Source organism: Oncorhynchus masou, chromosome 15, assembly GCF_036934945.1.
Source record: "Oncorhynchus masou masou isolate Uvic2021 chromosome 15, UVic_Omas_1.1, whole genome shotgun sequence".
Lineage (NCBI taxonomy): Eukaryota > Metazoa > Chordata > Actinopteri > Salmoniformes > Salmonidae > Oncorhynchus > Oncorhynchus masou.
In genome coordinates, this window is record NC_088226.1 from 9,677,328 (window position 1) to 9,698,268 (window position 20,941).

Genomic DNA, 20,941 nt, shown 5'->3' on the forward strand with positions numbered 1-20,941 from the left:
ACACCTTGGCGTATTTACTCTGAGTGTGCATCTCTTTCTGGCATAAAAACATCTTCGCCCCAATACCTTGAACTCTGACAGTAACTCCATCATGTTCTGAGGCAATGAGCTGTTAGTTCTGTTTACTCAAGTCATATACTCTGCACACACTCTTACATGTAGACTGGTGTTTTCAGGAAGGAGAACTGGACTGTAAACTGGGCTGTAAAAGCGTATACACATATTACATGGAATGTGTCTAAGTGTAATGACTGGGTTGGTTTGGGAACACAGTTATTCTGTCACGTTAACACAGAGAGAGCTGATAATGCTTCCGTCTTCAAACACCCCAGTTGATTAGCAAATGGAGTAATAATGTGTTAAAGGAACAAGAGATTGTTTTTATAGTGACTGTAAAGCTCTCTGATTGCCACTGGATAGAGTGGCATGACACATGCCTGTTATGGATGTTTTTGTTTTCCTCAGAAATATGGACTTTGCAGAACACTTCAGTGCATCTATAAAAAGATACATGTAGAAAGGCTGTCTATGTAAATGCTTCCTCACACACACAAACACAGACAAAACCTGTAGGCATACTATAAATAAGAAAGAAGTCATTTTTAACATAAGTACTACTACTTAAAACACGAAGACATCAAATATAAATCATAAATTGTGTAAAAAGTTCAATCTTGACTACTGCATAGAGTGATTTGTTGTGCATCACAAAGTGTTTATGAGCAATAAACGCCCACACATCCGAAGGGTCTCTCAGTGTTTTTTTTCTCAGTGACTGAGGCTCATGATGGGATACCTATGGCCTGAGTGATCATCTGTCTCCTTTAGCCAGCCCTATTTATCTCTGTCCGTCCTGTAAATAAAATATTTAGCAAAAACACAGATAATACAAAGCTCTGGATACTGCAGAAGCAGACTGTCACCCCGACTAGGACCCTGACACATTTTTAATGAAGGGGAAAGTGAGAGTTGAGTAATGGTAAACTCACTGAGGCATGCTGTAAGTTCTGTGTTGTGACTTGTGGCTGTAAGTAATCCTGTCTCTGCTTCACAGTATCTGCTCTGTTATCTCCTTCTTCATAGGGCAGCCCCTTATCTATTCATGGCTTTGGTATTAATGGGGCCTTTTCAAATACAGACTTAGTGACTGGCCTCAATATTCATCACGTTAATTGATATTATGTTACTAAGACCAACTGAAGCGTGTCTTTAAAGTCAAACATAGATGGCTTTTTCATTAACATCATTCTTATATTCACTATACATATACATACGCACATAAATAATTTATTGTTACAAATTAAAGGCACAAATAGATTCTAGGCCAAATCAATGATGTGATTTATTGCTGTTGTGAAATGTGAGAGGTATATTGGTCATTAATGGTGGCTATGCAAAACCATTCATCACCTGCTGCAATTCAGCATTGTATGATCTCCATTTCTGACCTCTGTTCATTGTCCATTAATCACATTACAACAAAAAAATTTGACTAAAAAAGACACACAAAAAAACAAAGTCTACCTAACCTAGTCTTAAATGTTGGTTAATGGACAACCCTTTGTGAATTGATCAGATGGCTCTTATACCTAGTATCTCCTTAGAATAGTCTAGTGATGGGCCTATTAATAAAAAAAACTATCCCAACCGATGCTGTTAGTCTTATTGTGTTCATGATTATGTAGCCATTCTCTTGAAAGTGGTGAATGAGGTTATACAAAACCATCGAATTCTATAAAATATGCCTTTGATATTGATTCCTAGATGAAGGTGCCTTGTGCGTACCAGCTAAATATAGAGCAAGGGTATACCAAGATAACTGGTAGATAACTGGTAGAAGGATAAAAGACACACAACATGAGTTTTAATTAATTTAGTTGCATGTTTTATTAGTCCTATGTACATGATCACGTGGTCCAACGAAATGCAGGTTCTCGACAATGCAACAATAAGAAATATTTTCGAAATCTATTTGAAATGCATGGTTTTCATGTCCATTCATGATGTTAGAATATCAAAATATGGACTGTTTATTAAGGAGTGACGCAGAACAAATGGCCATCTGTGCTAATAGGGACCAGGACTATAGTCATGTCTTCATGTAAACAGATACCAGATATCAGATACCCTTAACAGACAAATCCATCGAACAGCCCTCAGAACCTCCTTCGGGATATAGCTGTTCTGCACTATGCCATTTGGCTTCCATAGTGCACCGGCGTGTATATTGTTTTAGCCTGCCCTCTTGTGGGCAACTAACTTACTGATAATAAAAGCGACCACACACAAACGTCCTGGTAATCCTGCACAACAATTCTATCCAGACGGAGCCAAGTGTGAGTGTGTATCTTGGAAGTTGGATCTATTTGACATTTTACAGAGGTAATTAAAGCAACACTTGATGGATTTATCACCTAAACGTTATTCATCATACATTTCTCATTGCCTTGGCTGGCCTGATTAATGCGCTGGCTGGCCTGACATGCAGTAAGGAATCATTCCATTGCTTGGGCTGTGAATTTATTAGACGATAGCCTACATTGTACATATCTAGGCACAGTCTGAGCACTGTCCTCCCCTCTAGGTGAATGGTCGAATGACTGTTGAGATGGGTCTTAATCAGTCTTGATTTGACATGGGGGGCAATGGACTTCTATGTTTATATATCTTTGTCAACGCCCACCTCGCGTCATCAAACATAGAAGCTGCGATTGGCTGTTTGCATGTAGTTTACGAGAGTCGAGACACTGTTGCAAAATAAACCTGAGACGTGTCGAGCTGCATGTGATGATTCTCTGAATTCGATCGAAAACGGTGGCAGAACTATTCTTCAGTCTGAGGATAAGCTACAGTTCAACAACTATTGGATATGGTTTGTCGTTATCTACTAGACCGCGTGGCATAAATTATTAATCCAACTAGTGGTAGGCAATACATTTTACAGTGTACTGTATTGTAGCCTATACAGTAGTCTTTGTTTTGCATAAGAGGCTAGATCAGAAAATCGTCACCTTACCCAGAATATTTCTTACATATTAGTAACATTATCATTACTTACACATTCGTAACACTATAATTGAAAAATAAGAAATGGATGAATCAAACGGTTCTTCAAAAAGGACAATTCTGTGTTTATTTGACGTGGACGGCACTCTTACCCCACCGAGAGAGGTGGGCTAAATAACATTTTTCATTATCCCATTGTGTTTTGTTTGTCATTTTCTTTCTTCTAATGTTGCTGTCGAACTTGTCAAGGCTTTCTATTTTTAAAGAATTATACGGCGCTTTGCCAATTGACGTGCCATCTTGATAGCGCAAAACTGTTGCAATAATGTCAATGTCTTATCTGCTGCAAGGTCTGGAATGTTCCTGCACGCTATGTAATGATTTACTATTTTCTGTCGATATACTTCCTGATAATGTAGGCAAACAGCATCATTTTCTGTCCTTCCAAGTTCTTGCTTTCATATATTATTTCATCCCGTGGTTGTAGCCTACAAATGCAGTCGTCCGCCAACTCTTTTGAATGAAACTGAAATGTCTTCGTTTGCATCTGAAGTTTGTATTTCACTAAAAGTAGGGCACGTCCCATGGAGCAGAGGTATAATTAATTTGGAAGAACGTTATGTCCGTACGAGAACACGACTGTAGGCTACTGTTGCCTAATTGCACAACACGTATGATGTCAAGTTTCATATAGCATCCTGGTGATGGTCAACCCCAGACCACTGTTACACTGCTCATGCTTATTCAAATGACCCTATAACTGATGTTTCCTGAAAGTTTCAAGTCCGTCCATATGAAGTATCAATTACCTTGCAGCTGTTCTCGCCAATTCTTAAAAGCACAGTGTTTTATATATATATATTGCCACACTATTAGGTTGGAATAATACTGTGAAATTGTGAAAATTATAATAGTGCCCTTTTAGTGTAAGAGCTGTTTGAAAAGACAGCTGTTTGAATTTCAACCTGTTTTGGTGGGATGGAGTTTTGGCATGCCTGGTGATATCACAAGGCAGGAAATTAGTTAATAGACCAATGAGAAAGAGACTTCCAAACCTTTCTGCCAATAACAGCACAATTTGTCGTTTCCCCCTCCCCACTCAGACAGTCCTAGCTAAATTCTTGCTTGAGAAATTGTTCTTTGCTCTGAAGCTATTTTTTTGTTTCCTTTTGACAATTAAGGTACTTAATTTTTACCCAGATTTTGAGAACCACATTTTACCCAGATTTTGAGATAACAACAGCTGCATTGGAATTTTAAGAGAGATAACTGTAGTAAACAACTTGAATTGGGAACATGGGGTAAAGAGTCTCATGAAGGTCCTACCCTAAAAACTCGGACTACTTTGATCAAGGATGTTGACATTCATAATGGGGGTAGCCTATTAGTTATGTCCTTAGCCTCTTTTGACCCTCAGACTTGAAATGCAAGATAATCAATTAATAATCAGTGAAACGGCTCTCTAGTGCTTTTCATAATGATTTCAGTAGTTTAACAAAAAGTACTCATTCATATGTTGATAAATGGTTAACTCGGTTGCACAACGCTGCATCCAATAAATGTCTTTGCAATTGTCATGTGTGAAAATAGGCAGTTCTCCATGTCTTCAAATAATTAAATTAAACAGGAGGATAAAAATGTTGATTATCCCTCTTATCTCTGCCCATCATCACAAGATGATGTCTTTGTTGTAACATAGCCTACAATATGATTGTTTTTTGTCTATCTGTATTCTTGTCTCAGTGTCTGGACCGGTGATGTACAGAAATGTTCAATGACCGTCGTGTAGGCAGTGTCCAGTTCAGCAGCCGTTGGTCGGTCACAGAGACAGAAGTGTGCAGAATAAACCCACTGCCCTTATATTATGTGATGCAGTTTCCTCATGTGAACATGAAGAGGTCACTGCCTGATCCATCTGCCCAAGTCTCTCTGAAGAGGATGAATAAACCGCTATCAAAGTTGCTCCTCCTTCAGAGACTGATCTCACTCTGTCTATGCTACCTAACCTCACAAACAAAAGCATTCTCCTGCTTTGTGGTCAGACAACAAAAGCAGTTTTCAGGACCTATAAATGCCTGTCTTGTCACAGTTTATATGAGTCCCTCAAGAGTGTGTGCGTGTGTGTGCGTGCGCGTGCGCGCGCGTGTGTGTGTGTGTGCACGCACCATCCGGGGTGGCAGGGTAGCCTAGTGGTTGGACTAGTAACCGAAAGGTTGCAAGTTCGAATCCCCGAGCTGACAAGGTACAAATCTGTCGTTCTGCCCCTGAACAGGCAGTTAACCCACTGTTCCTAGGCCGTAATTGAAAATAAGAATTTGTTCTTAACTGACTTGCCTAGTAAAATAAAAATGTGTGCTTACATCCTGCAGAAAATTGACCCTACACTGGATGAGTTTTTCCAGTCTCTGCGCAGGAAAGTGAAGATCGGCATAGTGGGTGGATCAGACTACTCAAAGATCGCAGAGCAGCTGGGTGAGGGAGATGAAGGTGGCGCTCCTCATGCTCACTTTGGTCTCATTTCAGTGTCACATATTCACCCTCAAACCCACATTATTGCCTTTCTCTCACAGGGCTTTGCAAACCCCAAAAGGATGTCACTTTCATGGTAATGAAATTATCTCAGGGAAATTCACCAGAGAGACAGTTTAGGGGCTTTCATGTTGGCAGCCCACTCTCATTTGACATCAGTCCATAAATAACAGACATAGACGAAAGCAGCTACATCATAACTGATGTCTCTGCTCCGGGTCACACATGGACCCAGGTGGAGTTACATGTTTGCTCATGTACCTGTGTTACCTTGACACACTGACCCTGTGGTGGAGTTTACACACAGCAGTGGAGACTGGCCACCAATACACTGACAGCTGACAGTTATCACTCAGAGCAGCAACAAAAGTAAAGCAATGAACGATAGAGTAAATATAAGTGGGAGTGCTACTAGTGCATTCAAGGTTTTGTTTTCAATGCATTTTTTGCATCAACAGTTCTCTATCCTGATCATCCCCAGACTGCATTATGCAAGACTGATTGAGATGCTCAGTACTTTGATACTCTAGCCATGTGAGATATGTGTACAGTGAATGGACAGGACAGAGATTAAACTGGACTGTTCCAGGTAGTGTTACATAGGTGGTAATCTGCAATGACCAATAATCCCACTGCACCAGGTACAACATGCCTGTGTTCCAGTTGAGGGAGGATTCTTTTAGGCTATGTGCTGGTAGCTTGTGTTATCTATTTACTATGAATGTTCTCACAGTAACACACTTTTACCTAATTTGCCCTCTTTTTCTCTTATAGTGATACAGAAGTTTGACTATGTGTTTGCTGAGAATGGCACGGTGCAGTACAAAGATGGGAAGCTCCTTTCCAAACAGGTGGGTGTGACTGAGGTGAGGGAAGGAGTAAAATATATTTTGGCTCACTAACAAGCTATTTAAACCTGATTCCATGAAAACAACATGCAGGGACAACCTTTTTTCTTGTAAACTGTACTCAGCTAAGATTGGAAGGGAAAGTTATGATCTGGCCTTTAAGAGAACTGCACTGTGTTAATAAGAAAAGACAGTCTAAATATTTGAACTATGTCCTCTGTCCTACAGGCCATCCAGAACCAGATAGGAGAGGAACTACTGCAGGACCTCATTAACTTCTGTCTCAGCTACATGGGGCTGATCAAGCTGCCCAAGAAAAGGTGAGACTCCCTCCCTCTGACCTACTTCCAGCTCCTTTTCCTTCCAGCTCCTTTTCCTTCCAGCTCCTGTTCCATCCTAGTCATTCAGAGGCCCCATGGCCACTAAAACCTGTCTATCACAGCTGTAGGCATTGGAGAAAGGAATTTTTTATTTTACCTTTATTTATACAGGTTTTTTCTCATTGAGATAATATCTCTTTTCCAAGAAAGACCTGGTCCAATAGCATCAGGGGGAACAACGTTTCAGACAAAACAACTTACATACACTAACACAACATTAAACAAAACTACAAACACACATACAGTACAACAATTACATTAAAAACACAAACATATTGACTAAAAACAGCTGGCCTACAAACAATTACACTCTTCTATGATATATACATCGATCAAGTGTTTAATAAACTCCACCAACGGAACTAGATCATCACATTTTAAAATGTTCAGGAGAGAATTCCAGGACCACGGTGCTAAGTAACTCAAACTATTTCTACCATGACCTGTTCTAATTTTTGGTACTGTTAGAAGCAAATCAGAATGGGACTGTAATTTATATTTATTTACTGACCTGACTAAAAAAGAACAGAGATAAAATGGCATTTTACCCAATATGGCCTTATAAATCAGTGTATACCAGTGTTTAAGCCTACGCAAGGTAAGGTCAATGATGACCAGCCAACAGCGCTGTAGAGATCCCAATGATGTGTTAGACGTTTCTGATTGGTAATGAACCTGAGGGCTGCATGATACACTGAATCAAGTGCTCTCAGGGTAGTGGCTGAGGCCTATATATATAATATAAATATATATTTATATTATATATATATAAATATATAAATATATATATATATATATAATATAAATATATATAATATAAATATATATATATTTATATTATATATATATATATTTATATATATTTATATTATATATATATATATATTATATATATATATATTATATTATATATATATATATTTATATTATATATATATATTATATATAGATAATATATAAATATATAATATATATATATAATTTATATATTATATGTATAATATATATATATATAATATATATATATATATATATATTATATATATATATATAATATATATATATATAATATATAATATATATATATATATATATATATATATGCAGGCCTCAGCCACTACCCTGATATATATAACATCACTCAAATCTAAAACTGACAGTAATGTACATTGTACCAGCTCCTTACTGGCCTCAAAAGAAAAACAAGCCTTATGCCGGTAATAAAATCCTATTTTCAGCTTGAGCTTCCTTATCAAGTTCTCTACATGGACAATGAAGCTCAGCTTATCATCAACCCACACACCCAAATATTTGTACACTTTAACTTGTTCTATAGTATGTCCAGCCAATGTAGCAATGACATGATTTGTAACATGCCTGGCATTTGAAAATACCATGCATTTTGTTTTACCCAAATTTAGAATTAGCTTTAAATCATACAAATTCTGTTGTATGATGTTACATGCTATTTTCAAAAGCTACTACCACTTGAATAAAGAACAGTATCATCTGCATAAAAATTAACATCTGCTGTTTCAATAAAATCCCCAATGTTGTTTATATACAAAATGAACAACAGTGAGCCACAAATAGAACCTTATGGAACACCTGAGCACACCTCTATGGACTCAGATTTACAACCATCCGCCATTACACATTGTGCACGATTTGATAGGTAATTTATAAACCAATATAGAGCATGACCAGTAATTCCACAACATTTTAAACGTTGCACTAACACAGCATGGTCCACGGTGTCAAAAGCCTTCGACAAACCAATAAAAACAGACACACAATGTAACTTCTTATCATGAGCACAGTGGATGCCATTTAAAACCTTCAATGTTGCTGAAACAGTGCAGTGACCAGACCTAAAACCTGATTGCATTCCATTTAAGATGTTGTTTTCTTGGAAGTAGGTCTTTTGCTGCCAACTAACTAAGGACTCCAGTACCTTTGACAGTACAGACAATTTTGACATGGGTTGATAGTTGTCAAGTAGCGAGGGATCTCCACCTTTCAGGAGAGGCAGTACAAAAGCAGATTTCCATAACTTGGGGATTTCCTTAACATCAAGCGCAAGGTTAAAATACATGTTAAGGGGGAGCAATGATGTCTGCGGCTAGGTGTAGGAGGCGGGGGTCTAGTTCATCAGGGCCAGGGGATTTTTAAAATCAATTTCTTTCAGGGCTTTACACACTTTTGAAACAGAGAAGGATGAAAAGGAGAACCTGGTGAAGGAGTGCACAGGGGTGTCAGGTAAATTTATAGGGGGCTCAATTATACATTTGACCTTTAGAAATAAACTGCCTGCATCTAAAGAATGCTGGTTCAAGGCTTTCAGAATGGAGGTTCTCTGAGTTACAATCTGTGTGTCGACCAACAATTGTTTAGGAAGCTGTGTATCTTTTCTGCACTCCAACATTTGGATGGATTATTTACATTTTGTGAAGTAGATTTCAGGTAGTGGTCTGCTTTCAACTTACAAATCATAGCCACACCCATATTTCGAAGATGTTTAAAAGCCATCCAATCATCTGCCAAACCAGTCCCTCTTGCTTTAGCCCACAAAGCATTTCGTTCCCTTATGATTTTTGTAAGTTCCTTAGTAAACCAAGGGTTCTCTCTGCCCTTAATCCTGAATTTGTGTAAAGGGGCATGCCTATTCCTGGATTGCGTTGTGGAAGTAAGAAAAGGCTAGTTCAACATCAGGGATTAATTCCATTCTATTCCATTCAATGCTAGATACATCATGTAAAAAAAACTTGAATGTCAAACCGCTTCCAGTTTCTTTTCGTAATAACACGTGGAGATTTCTTAGGAATTTTACCATCTCTCACACAGACAATAGCACAGTGATCACTTATGTAATTTGCAAAAATACCAGAAGCATTAAAACGATGAGGAGTATTGGTTAAGATTAAATCAATTAAAGAGTATTTCAGAGGATATTTTATATTCAACCTAGTTACACTGTTGACAATCTGAGTGAGATTGTAGGTATTGCACAGAATTTTAAGTTGATCAGAGCTAGATGTTAGCCAGTCCTGATTCAGATCACCCATCAGGACAAACTCTGTGATAACAATTTTAAAATACAATCCAGAGAGCCCACAGTAGCAGATGGAGGTCTAGAACAGCAAGATACAACACTATTTAAAGATGAGCCAAGGTTTAGGTTCAAAGACAAATATTCAAATTGCTTAGGTTTAGTAACCGAAGTCAGAACGACCACCGAGAACCTGTCTTACATTTACAGCAACACCACCACCCTTAGATTTACCATCTGTACGAAAATCAATGTAACCATTTATGCCAATAATTTTGTCTGTAATAGATTTTTTAAGCCAGGTTTCAGAAAGCATAAATACATCCGGGTCGGCAGTTTTTATCCATATATTAACAAAATCAAGCTTTGGCAGAAGACTTCTTACATTTTTATATGCAAAAACTTCATGCCACTCTGACTACTTAATTCGGCAGGGGTAAGAATGTCAGGACCTGGATTAGACAGGACATTTCCAGACAAAAGAAGCAGCAAGATAATGGCAAGTCTAGATCGAGGGTTACAACATTTGGAGTTACAGACATGAGAATCCATAGTCACCAGAGTCTTTAACGCCACATAGGAGATGTGTGAAGTCCAGAGACATGGTTAAGTACCAAGAGAACAGTCCTGACATGTAAGCGCAAGAGTCCCATTTCTCCCATATTGTTCGGGAGAAATGTGCATAGTTCTCATGTACATTTCCGGAGCAAGCGTGGGGTTTCTCATTAACTTCTAATGGTGGCTCTGTCAGCATTCCTAAGGGAGAGACTATGACAGAAGGATTGATTTGTATCTGGGTGGAAATACTTATTTCCTTAAGTCCAATTCTGACTTTAACGCTAGAATCTCTAGAATTTTTGTATGATGGTTGGCAACAAAGCCAGACTAAAGTATCTTCTTACAGATGAATGCCTTATTCTGCCCTCAGGGGCACCTTTATCGAATTCCGCAACGGAATGCTGAACATCTCCCCCATTGGCCGGAGCTGCACACTTGAGGAGCGACTCGAATTCTCTGAAATTGACAAGGTATTACACAGTATAAGAGTGCCTAAATAATGATCCAAACAGCAGTCATTATCTTCTAAGGAAAACATTTCAACTTTTTAAAATGAATAGTAAACAAACAAAGCATGTGTTATTGATTGAGTCATACTTTCAACCTCTTATAACCTCAAATCACTGCACAGTGTAAGCAGGCATGATTTTCTCTTATACTGTTATGTTGGCTCCTATTAAAAGAGGAAGAGAGTAAACAAGTCAAAACAATGCTGAGCTTTCAAGATGGCTGATCAGACATTGATGTTTCACAGCCACACATTATGGAGGGTCTAGTGGTCTGATGGATGATGTGGAGAGGCTTAACCCTTAGTGGCCTGAAGCCTGACCCCTTTCCTTAACCTCTTCACAGAGAGAGAAAATCCGGGAGAAGTTTGTTGCGGCCCTGCAGGAGGAGTTTGCTGGGAAGGGTCTACGATTTACTAGAGGTAAGACCAACTGGCACCGGATGTGAGCTGGGAATTAATATCAGTGTAACTATTAGCACCTCTAGTCTTGTATTTCAGTATTCTTTTGTATGTCATCTGTGCATGGTGTGATATCTACATTTGAAGACTAATTTATCTTTCAGATAGAACCCTGGTTATGACTTGAATATACTTGCTCCTTTGCTGTATTTTCCTTGCTGTTGTTTCCTATCTGCCAGTTCACAAAGACGATCTGCCATGCGTAGTCAATCTCCTGGACACATTATGCCCAACTTCATTAAACATTACTCTCCCCTGCTCCACTCTCTGAGGTTCAGAGATGTTTTTCTCTGGTTAGTCAGACTAGGTGTTTGCTGACTGTAACGAGGTGTGGGGCTTACTTAATGGCCTGTGAAACTGTACACAATTCAGGCAGCTGCACAAACAGCTGGAGATAAGGCTGCTGTCTTCATAAGGCACTCTGTTAAAGCCTTGGGCCAGTAGCAGCAGTAGTTACAAACACACACATTCATCCTTACTTCAGCCTAACTGAGTGACTGCCCTGGGAATCCCTCTGATTGCTGATATTAACTGGGAATCCTTCTGGTTGCTGATGTGGAAGCTGATGCTAATAGCACTGGCAGCAGAGCCAGTTGGAGGGCTGTTTGTACTGCAGCCGCAGAGCCTGATAAAACGAGCCAATGAGAAGGCTAGTGGATAAGATTTATGTGTTTGCTCATTGCAGTCTGTATCTGCACGTCCACCCTGCCTTGGTTTGTTCACATTTCACATATGCAATGCTGTTTATGCCTATGCAGCACTGTCTGTTCTTACGCCATAGATTTTTGCCCGTGTCACTCAGCTCAAAAGGCGACATTGCAACGTCACTTCAAATACAGGCACCTTTGTCCTGGCTCTGTTTTCTTTCACCTTTATTTTATGGTGCATATGGTGCATGGCCAGGGGCGGGGAAGGAACTGTGTGGGGGATGGGCTGAGGATGTGGGCGTTTGTGGCCAATACACCCTCTGATTGGCTGAAACCTCCCTAGCTGTTGCATTTGTGAGCTTTCCCTTAGGGTCAAGCAGCAGTTGCTACATCCATTTCTGGACTAATAAATTAATGATATGTAACCATTGATTCTTGAAGGATATAACTTATAAATGCCATATGATCTTAGTTCAACTCTCGTACCCAATCAGAAAACAAAATATAAGCTAGTTTTATATAAGCTAGTTTTTTAAGTATGTAAACAAAGTAAATGTAAACAAACACTGTATAGCCTGAACATGGTTAAAGTTATACTTTTGATAACATGGATGGTCAGTCCTTGCATTCATAGCTCTGCCTTTGAATTTGAGAGTGCTTACATTTCTCCAGTCTCATCGCTACAGCTTTTACTGAAACAGTGGTGAGGAGGGCGCTTTGTTATCGCTTCAACTGCTGATTGCCACTTTAAACACTGGGGGGTAATGAAGTAGAATCTGAAGGCAGGGGGATGGGCAAGAAGCAGAATTTAAACTTTGCTGAGGGCTTTTCGTGCATATTCACGGCTCGTTGACCTGAATATGTAGCAGAATTTAAAGACTAACTGCTCTGGTTGTAGAATGAAAAGGAAAGAGCTATTTAAAAGAAAGGAGTTGGCCACAGGCTGTGTTTGTGGAACTGAGTCCACCTCATGGGGCAGCCTGATGGCTCACATACTGTTAGGGACCTCATGGAGATCAGCCAAGGAGTGAATAATCACCAATAATAAGACTGTCCTCCCTGGACACAGACTGTACGTCAAAGCCATCATCACACAGTCGATGCACAGAGCATAAATAAGTCTGTTCTGCTGAACTGAGCACAGTGATTGGGGCTTTTAATAACCTTCATGATTTTCTAGGGGAGAATGTGTTGGGCTCCAAGTCTGTTGCAGAGAAATGTGCAGCACTAACAAGTTGAAGTTGCAGATTAAAAAATATCTTAAAGCTGCTGTTCCTGTAATGGGGGTAATATCACACCTATTTTACATGCATTGGGCATCCTCACAAATCAGTGCATTGACCAACCAAAACCAATATCCCTGACATGGCATGAGAGAGCTGGTTGTAGTGCGTTAATAATCATCACTAAAACATGACAGGGTTTATTTTATGGGGGGGACTAATATTCTGTTCAGTAACATGATGTTAAATTGTAATGTATCAATTGAATTTGACTGAATTATTACCCCTTTTGTGCCTCCCTATTCAGGCGGTCTCATCAGTTTTGACGTGTTCCCTGAAGGCTGGGACAAGAGGCTCTGTCTGGACGTGCTGGAGGGGGAGGGCCTGGACGCTATCTACTTCTTTGGCAACGAGACGTCGTCTGTAAGTGAAGTGAAGGGGAGGACCTTGTGGACGTGTCAGTGGTGGGGAATGCTCTGAGGCTAAAGATAGCAATGAGAGTAGGATTGTGCTGTGGCTTAAAGGTTAAAGTTCAGAGATCATTGTTGTTGTCAATCTAAGTGGAGTTGACCCCTGCCTGAAACAATGTTGTATGAGCTTTGTGATGGTTATGTGTTTATTTAACTTATTTTACTGAGACATAGAGAGAGATAAAGAGTGAGTGAGGAAACACGGAAAGAGGTTGACGAGTGAAAAGGGCAGTCAGTGCAAACCTATTTGTGAACAAGTAGATTCTAAAGCCGTATCTACATTCCTCTCTGTTCAGGGGGGAAACGACTATGAGATCTTCAACGACCCGCGGACCATTGGTTTCACAGTATACTCACCAGAGGACACAGCCAGGCACTGTCGAGAGATTTTCTTCAAAGCTCCCGCCAATGAGTCGTGATAAATCATGCAGCAGGCACTCTCACAGTCAGCTTCCCCTGGGCTCCCCCTGCTGTTCAGGGCAGGTACTAAGAGCACCTGAAGGAGAAGAGGTGGAGATGGGAGGTAAACCACTACAGATTTGTTAAGTATTCAATGCATTGTCGTTGTATAATATTATTCTAACTAGCACTGGACATATAAAGGGATCATCAGTAATTCACATTGGCTGGACTCCCATGGAAAGTACTATGAGATGTGGACAGATCTGCTTTTTTAAAGGGATGGTAGCTCAAACAATGTGAGGAAGTTTACTAATGTTTTCAGTTTTTTTATCATGACTAAGTGTTTCTCTAAGGTTTTAATGTAATATCTGACTATTTAACATCTATCAACCCAATGGTTTTTGTAGCGTGTCCCTGTATTTGTATGTAACATCAAATTAACCATAATGTCTTATAGGCCCTCCTGTAAGACAATCCTCTTTTGTGAATATCATGTGAAGAATTCTATACATTTTGAGTATATAATGTAAATACCCACTTATGTTTTGCACTAATATTGATACAGTTATCTGAGTAACTGGTTTGTGGATCATTTGTTGTCTTTGTAAATGTAGGAAGTGACTAGTGTTGTCTTTGAACAAAATGGAGCAAAACAGGAGAGAGAGGGAGTTGTTTTGCTCTGTGCCAGTCCACTTTCAGATTAATCGCCTATAGAAAATCTGCACCCCCTTGAATTTGTTTCACATTTTGTTGCATTACAAAGTGGAATTGAAATAGATTTAATTGTTTGTCAAGATTTTTACAAATGTAAAAACAAATTATAACTCAAATATAATTGTTCCTTAAGTATTCACCCCCTTTGTTTAGCAAGCCTAAATGAGTTCAGAAGTCAAATGTGGCTTAACAAATCACATTATAATTTTATGGACTCACTCTGTGTGAAATAATGGGGGTTGATATTATATATTTAGGTATATTTTTTATGACCACCTCTTGCTCTGTCCTCCCAGGGCTTTTCCGAAAGCTTCAGAAATAAAGGGCAGTGATTGGTAGATAGATAACAATAACATATCAGACATTGAATATATCTTTAAGCACGGTAAAGATAATAATTAAGTTGTGGATGATGCATTAAACCACCCAGACACATCAAAGATGCAGTCTTTCTTCTGAACTGAGCTGCAGGACAGGAAGGAAACTGCTTAGGGATGAGGCCATTGGGGATTTTAAAACTACAGAGTTCAGTGGCTTAGATGGGAGAAAACTGAGGATGGATCAACAACATTGTAGTGACTCCACAATAATGACCTAAATGACAGAGTGATAAAAAATAATAAAACCACACAGAATAAAAATATTCCAAAACATGCAACAAGGCACGAAAGTAATACTGCAAAAAAAACACAACAAAGGAATGTATTTTTTTGGCCGAAATGCAAAGCCTTATGTTTGGGGCAAATCCAACGCATCACTGAGTAATTGCCTTTATGGTATGGGTATGCTTGACATCGGCAAAGACGGGAGTTTTTCAGGATGAAAACCAATGGGATGGAGCTAAGCACAGGCAAAATCCTATAGGAAAACCTGCTTCAGTCCGCTTTACATCAGACTCTGGGAGAGGAATTAATCTTTCAGCAGGACAATAACCTACAACACAAAGCTGAAAATACACTGGAGTAGCTTACCAAGGAGACAATGAATGTTCTAGAGTGGCCAAGTAAGTTACAGTTTTGACTTAAATCTGCTTGGAAATCTATGGCAAGACTTGAAAATTGCTATCGAGCCATGATCTCCAACACCTTGACAGAGCTTGAATAATGGGAAAATATTGCATAATGCAGGTGTGCAAAGCTCTTATGAAACTTACCCAAGATGACTCAAAGCTGTAATCGCTGTCAAATGTGTTTCTAACATGTATTAACTCAGGGGTTGAATACTTATCTAATCAAGGTATATAAAAACAAATGTTCAACATTTTTCTTCCACTTTAACAGAGTATTTTGTGTAGATGGTTGACAAAAAAATATATAATATTATATAATATTATAATGAAATCAATTTTAATTCCACTTTGTTACACAACATGTGAAGAAATCCAAGGGGGGTGTAGATGTTCTACACAAAATGGTTCTTCAGCTATCCTCATAGGAGAACCCGTTTCGGTTCCAGGTTGAACCCTTTTTATTCCAGCTAGAACTCTTTTGGGTTCGATGTAGAACCCTCTTTGGAAAGGGTTCAACCTGGAACCAAAAAGGGTTATTCAATGGGGACAGCCGAAAAACCCTTTTAGGATCTAGATAGAAAAAAAGGTACTAAGTGTTTATGTACTGTAGGGAGAAGTCTTACCTCATCTATGCAATTACATATAAATTCTTCCTGCTACTTCAGTCTGCACCACTATAAGAAATGGATCTCACCGATGGCTTATACAGCCTTTACATTACCTACCCAGTATTCACAGGTACACATCCTTTAGTTGTATCAAATCAAATTTTATTCAAAGGTTAATGCCGTCTGCTACAAATATAATAATCTGGATGTCTTCACCCTTCTGCCAAAGGACATTAGACCTTCCTGAATGACAAAGGTCCAGTGGATTCACTTGTACAGTTTGATCGACATGCACTAATTGTGAAATCATCATGTGATTGTTGAGTACTGTATTAATTTGAACTATGTTCATTGTAATAAATTATTTTATATCATTGTGCCAAGTGTGACTTGTTATTTTTTTGTACAACAGATGGAAATTATAACTAAGGCATAGGCATGTCATTCTAATGTCAGACCCTTATCTCCAAAAATAAATACTAAAATAAGCCATCATAATTGTGAATCATAAAATGTTATTAGTGCTCTTTCAAGGCTCACATAGAAATGAGGGTAAACTATAGCCACAGTGGCTTGTGTAACAGAAAATGCTCTGAACTGTGACCAATGGAAAACCTAGCATTTTAACTAAAACTAAAATATGAAATAAAACAACCCAAAACATTAAGAATGAAGGATATAAATATGCATAGAAATGTCCTAAATATGGAGAAATGCTAAACATAATAGGCAGACATGAAACAAATATGAATAATGGTTCAGTAACAATCAAATGATCATATCAGAACTTAAACAAAAACATTAAAATGTATTTCAAGTCCATTGACAGTGTGTTACAGTGTCTCTCAGACAATAGAAAAGATTCAAATAGTTTCAAAAACCTTGCAGTAATTTTCTCATACCATCATGGTGAGTTACAATTTGCAAACAGGACTACATATTGCCACATGATAAAGCCTAATAGGAGTTGTAGTCGGCTTGGCAGTATTTCAAAATGGAAGTTCAAGTTTTTAAGTGCATTTGTTTGACTACAATACCCAAAACTTAAATCCAGTAACCTCAAAACTAACGGATACAAAAAAATCTAAACAAAATGATCAAATAAATATATATAAATACAAAGATGGTTGTGTACCTCGAGAATATTAATAGTGGCTTTTCCATTCACAGTAAAATATAAATCATTCTTCCAAGCTTTTTTTTGTCTCCCATGACATCTCTCCCTCCCTTCTCAATTGCTCTCTCAATCAGACGTTTCCGATTCTGTACCTCTAAACCTTCGTCAGTTATTTTCTCTCCAACCTCATTTTGATTTCATACCAATAGTAATGCTTCTCCTCAAAATGGTGTCGGATTTCTCATTCTATTTCCTCCACCACTCTGCTCTGTCCCCTCACCCATTTTCAGTACCTTCTGGTTGAACATATTCTCCTCCCTTACTTGCTTTTATGACTTATCAATCCAGTCTGTACCAACCACATCCTAGTTCACGGATGGCCAACTTGTGTCCTGAGGAGCCAGTCAGTGTATCTAGAGTTTTGTTTCAGCCCAGCTCTAGCACACCTGATTTAGACAGACTCTCCAGCACCAGTTGGCCGTCCCTGCCTGCCCTAGCCAGACCCCTCCACCTCCCACTCTAGCCCTCCCTGTAGATAAACAGGCCAGCGCTGAAGCCTAGCTCTCATCTAGCTGGCTGATGATCTGGCCAGACCAGGTCTCATGCTTCGTCCCTGGGTTCAGATGAACAATCTTCACCTCCACGGCCTGGATCTTCAGGTTTTTGGGTGGGATCCGGGAGACTTTGTATGTTACCTCATCTCCTTCTACTGGGACATACTCGCCCTCGATACTGAAATGGATTGAATTAATGATTTAGATGTTCATTTACTGCACAATATGAATATGCAGTCAGTTCTTGCTCTGAACCTTGCCATATTTTATCTGACACTGAACACTGATGTTACATTGCTGCTCTGAGATAGAAAGCTGTGAACAGAATATAAAAAACAGGGCATTCTGTTCATTTTAGCAATTTGCCAAGCTAAAGAAGGCTGTTGTAGTGATGAAGGCCACTCACTCTGAGATGTGAACAAAGATGTCATCTCCGCCATTGGAAGGATGGATGAAGCCATGACCTTGTGACCTGCAGAAGCTCTTGCACACGCCCTTAAACGCTGGCCCTGAGGTGGCCCGCACCGTGCTGGAGAGAGACAGGGGAGAGAGCATCATGTCCACTCTCAACAAAACATTACATCAACACACCATATCCCTTCTGCTACTGCTTGTGGAAATAAGTTATTCTCTAAGAAGTTAAGGAATGTATATATAAATGTCATAAAAGTTAAGGATAATAAACATGCACTATCAAACCAATTATAATACAGAAACGCATTCATGAGCAGCATATCTAGATGCTTACGCTGAATAGGTGCGGTTGCGTTTGGTGGGCAGTGGGCTGGGCAGTGACCGGGGCTGGGGTGGCGCGCCCCTTTCCCACACACGGCTGCCCTCCCTCAAGAAGGGGAAGGAGAGGGAAAGGGGTGCAGCCCGGGGGGAGCGCAGAGGGGCCTCTGAGGGGGATGTCAGGCTGGGGTCTGTCATGGCTGAGGCACGGGCCAGGTCGCTCTTCTTACCACTTTACTAGTTCTTCACCACCTGACCTGATGCTGACACTCCAGTTATGTGTTTGTCTGCTCACTGTCGCTGCTTTAATATATCTTGCTATTGAGTACACAGGTCAGTTTGTTTCAGCAAGTTTCTTAAGGGGCCTGCTGTGAAGAAAGAAAGAGGAGAAAACAAACAAAAGTAAAAGGCAAAAGTGGAACCAGAAGGAACAACTGAAACAAAGACAGATTTAAGTTCATCCCTACCGCAGAGAACATTATGTATCATTCATAACAGCTTCATATTAAGATGGATGTTTGGATTTACATTACTGGACACTTGAAGCCATTTAGTCGAACACCCTGGTTAAGAGTATCAACCTAGTGGCAATGTTTTACCAAAAATGACACTGGGCGCCTTTCAATTCATTACAGACATGTTTTACTTTCAAATCCCATACATTTAAACTACAAACCATTCCCAAGTCTGCCCACAAACAATAATAGGCTCAACTTAAATATATGACTGTTCTTTACATTATGTATCAAGATCTTCAAGCTCATGAAAAGCACAGATTGAGGAATAGCTGCAACAAAACCAGTTAAATAAATGGTTAAATAAATAAAGCAGCCATTGTGTGCCAAGACATGGTGGAGCATATTGCTGGCATGTGCACACAATAAGATAGGACACAGCACACACTCTAAGACCAAGATGGCTTTGCATGGTTTAAGATTGTTACATTCTTTCGCTCTGCCTGCATCATCAAGGTTACAGTAAATCAGAGTTCTCTTGACAGCTCGCACGCTTTCGACAGAGCTGCTGGCGAAACGCTAGCCGTGTGTTTCTGACGTCAGCATGCAATACTGGAAAGCGTTGGATAATGACGACAAACCAAAACATTGGGGCTGCTACATTGTAACACCAAAATGGTCAAATTAGAAAAGTAGATGATCCTTTCACGCGAATGAAAAATTACTGTTTAAAGAACGATAGGAATCCGTTTTTATAAAGTAAAAATGAAAAAAGAGAAACAGTGAAGTCTATCTCTCTGGATACTTTCTCTGGGCTACATCATAATTAAATATCTGAAATAGTCAGTTGACTCGGCTCAACGTGTCTAAATATCGCAAGAACAATCCCTCTACGTGAGACATTGATAACATTGTATGATTCGTCATGTTGCGGAGGCGTACATTTCGGGTTAAGTGAATGACCAGTTTGCATTGCCAAATTATTCTGTAATAAACACGCATATCATCCGACTTTTTCCTCATTTCCAGAACATTCGAAAAGTCCGTGCGCGCAAACAGAGACGGTATAGGGATGAGAGGATGAGTAGCCTCGTCAAAGGTATTCTATATCCAACAGTTGTCATTATCATACATTTCCTTTCGCCTTTTTGACCAAAGTATAGGCTGTCACACGTTAATGAATAGGCGACACAGATTTTCTGCAATCCAAACAATAGCAGGCATACCCATACTTGAATATTTGTACAATTATTTAAAAAAAACATGGGCCTACTTACTGCATTGCTAGAGTCCGTTTTGTCGGTAGAGGACGGGTGTGTGCCTTGTCATTTACTATTATATAACATCAATTAAATAAATAACTCCAGTAAATACGCGTAGTCGCGGAATACCCTGATCTGCAGTGTGTTGTTGAGGCTGCGCAGCTGCCGCTGGCTGAGATCACACCATGGTAGTGAAGAGAATGGGCGTGATGCTTGTTTGCTGAAAAATTTGTAGGCATAACAAGACTGCTATGCTCATACGTGTCAAATCAGTTATTACGTTAAACATTTCAGTATTCGTATTGTAAACCATACTGATTTATTCCTTCATGTAATGGTTTAAGTAAAAAATAACCAAAATCAAGATCAGAATATGACACATTCATTTGGCCTGGAAGACACTGGCTTCTA

The 20,941-nt window shown here is 39.3% G+C and overlaps 2 protein-coding genes across 3 annotated transcripts; one reads left to right on the plus strand and one right to left on the minus strand.

Moving 5' to 3' along the window:
- Window positions 1-2,732: 2,732 nt before the first annotated feature.
- LOC135555556 (phosphomannomutase 1-like) lies at window positions 2,733-16,789 on the plus strand. Of its 2 annotated transcripts, none has more exons than XM_064988081.1 (8): window positions 2,733-3,171; window positions 5,376-5,493; window positions 6,310-6,401; window positions 6,612-6,703; window positions 10,741-10,840; window positions 11,223-11,298; window positions 13,515-13,630; window positions 13,974-16,789. In XM_064988081.1, the coding sequence occupies exons 1-8, from the start codon at window positions 3,091-3,093 to the stop codon at window positions 14,094-14,096; spliced, it is 798 nt and encodes a 265-aa protein (XP_064844153.1). In that variant the 5' UTR covers window positions 2,733-3,090; the 3' UTR covers window positions 14,097-16,789. The 2 variants fall into 2 exon arrangements, with proteins under 2 accessions (XP_064844153.1, XP_064844154.1); XM_064988082.1 differs by having other exon boundaries at window positions 2,737-3,171; window positions 6,310-6,386.
- An 83-nt stretch (window positions 16,790-16,872) lies between these two features.
- On the minus strand, window positions 16,873-20,938 carry LOC135555558 (cold shock domain-containing protein C2-like). The gene is made up of 4 exons (XM_064988085.1): window positions 20,546-20,938; window positions 18,830-19,178; window positions 18,488-18,610; window positions 16,873-18,259 (listed from the first exon to the last, which is right to left on the minus strand). Exons 2-4 carry the CDS (start codon window positions 19,009-19,011, stop codon window positions 18,085-18,087), a joined length of 480 nt encoding a protein of 159 aa, XP_064844157.1. The 5' UTR covers window positions 19,012-19,178; window positions 20,546-20,938; the 3' UTR covers window positions 16,873-18,084.
- Between the last annotated feature and the right edge of the window lie 3 nt (window positions 20,939-20,941).

Coding starts and splice junctions, on each gene's coding strand:
- LOC135555556 (XM_064988081.1), top strand. CDS start 3,091: ATGGATGAATCAAACGGTTCTTCAAAAAGGACAATTCTGTGTTTATTT. Junction 10,841..11,222: donor AATTCTCTGAAATTGACAAG/GTATTACACAGT, acceptor ACCTCTTCACAG/AGAGAGAAAATCCGGGAGAA. Junction 13,631..13,973: donor TTGGCAACGAGACGTCGTCT/GTAAGTGAAGTG, acceptor CTCTCTGTTCAG/GGGGGAAACGACTATGAGAT.
- LOC135555558 (XM_064988085.1), bottom strand. CDS start 19,011: ATGACAGACCCCAGCCTGACATCCCCCTCAGAGGCCCCTCTGCGCTCC. Junction 18,611..18,829: donor CGCAACCGCACCTATTCAGC/GTAAGCATCTAG, acceptor GTCTCTCTCCAG/CACGGTGCGGGCCACCTCAG. Junction 18,260..18,487: donor ATCTTTGTTCACATCTCAGA/GTGAGTGGCCTT, acceptor AATCCATTTCAG/TATCGAGGGCGAGTATGTCC.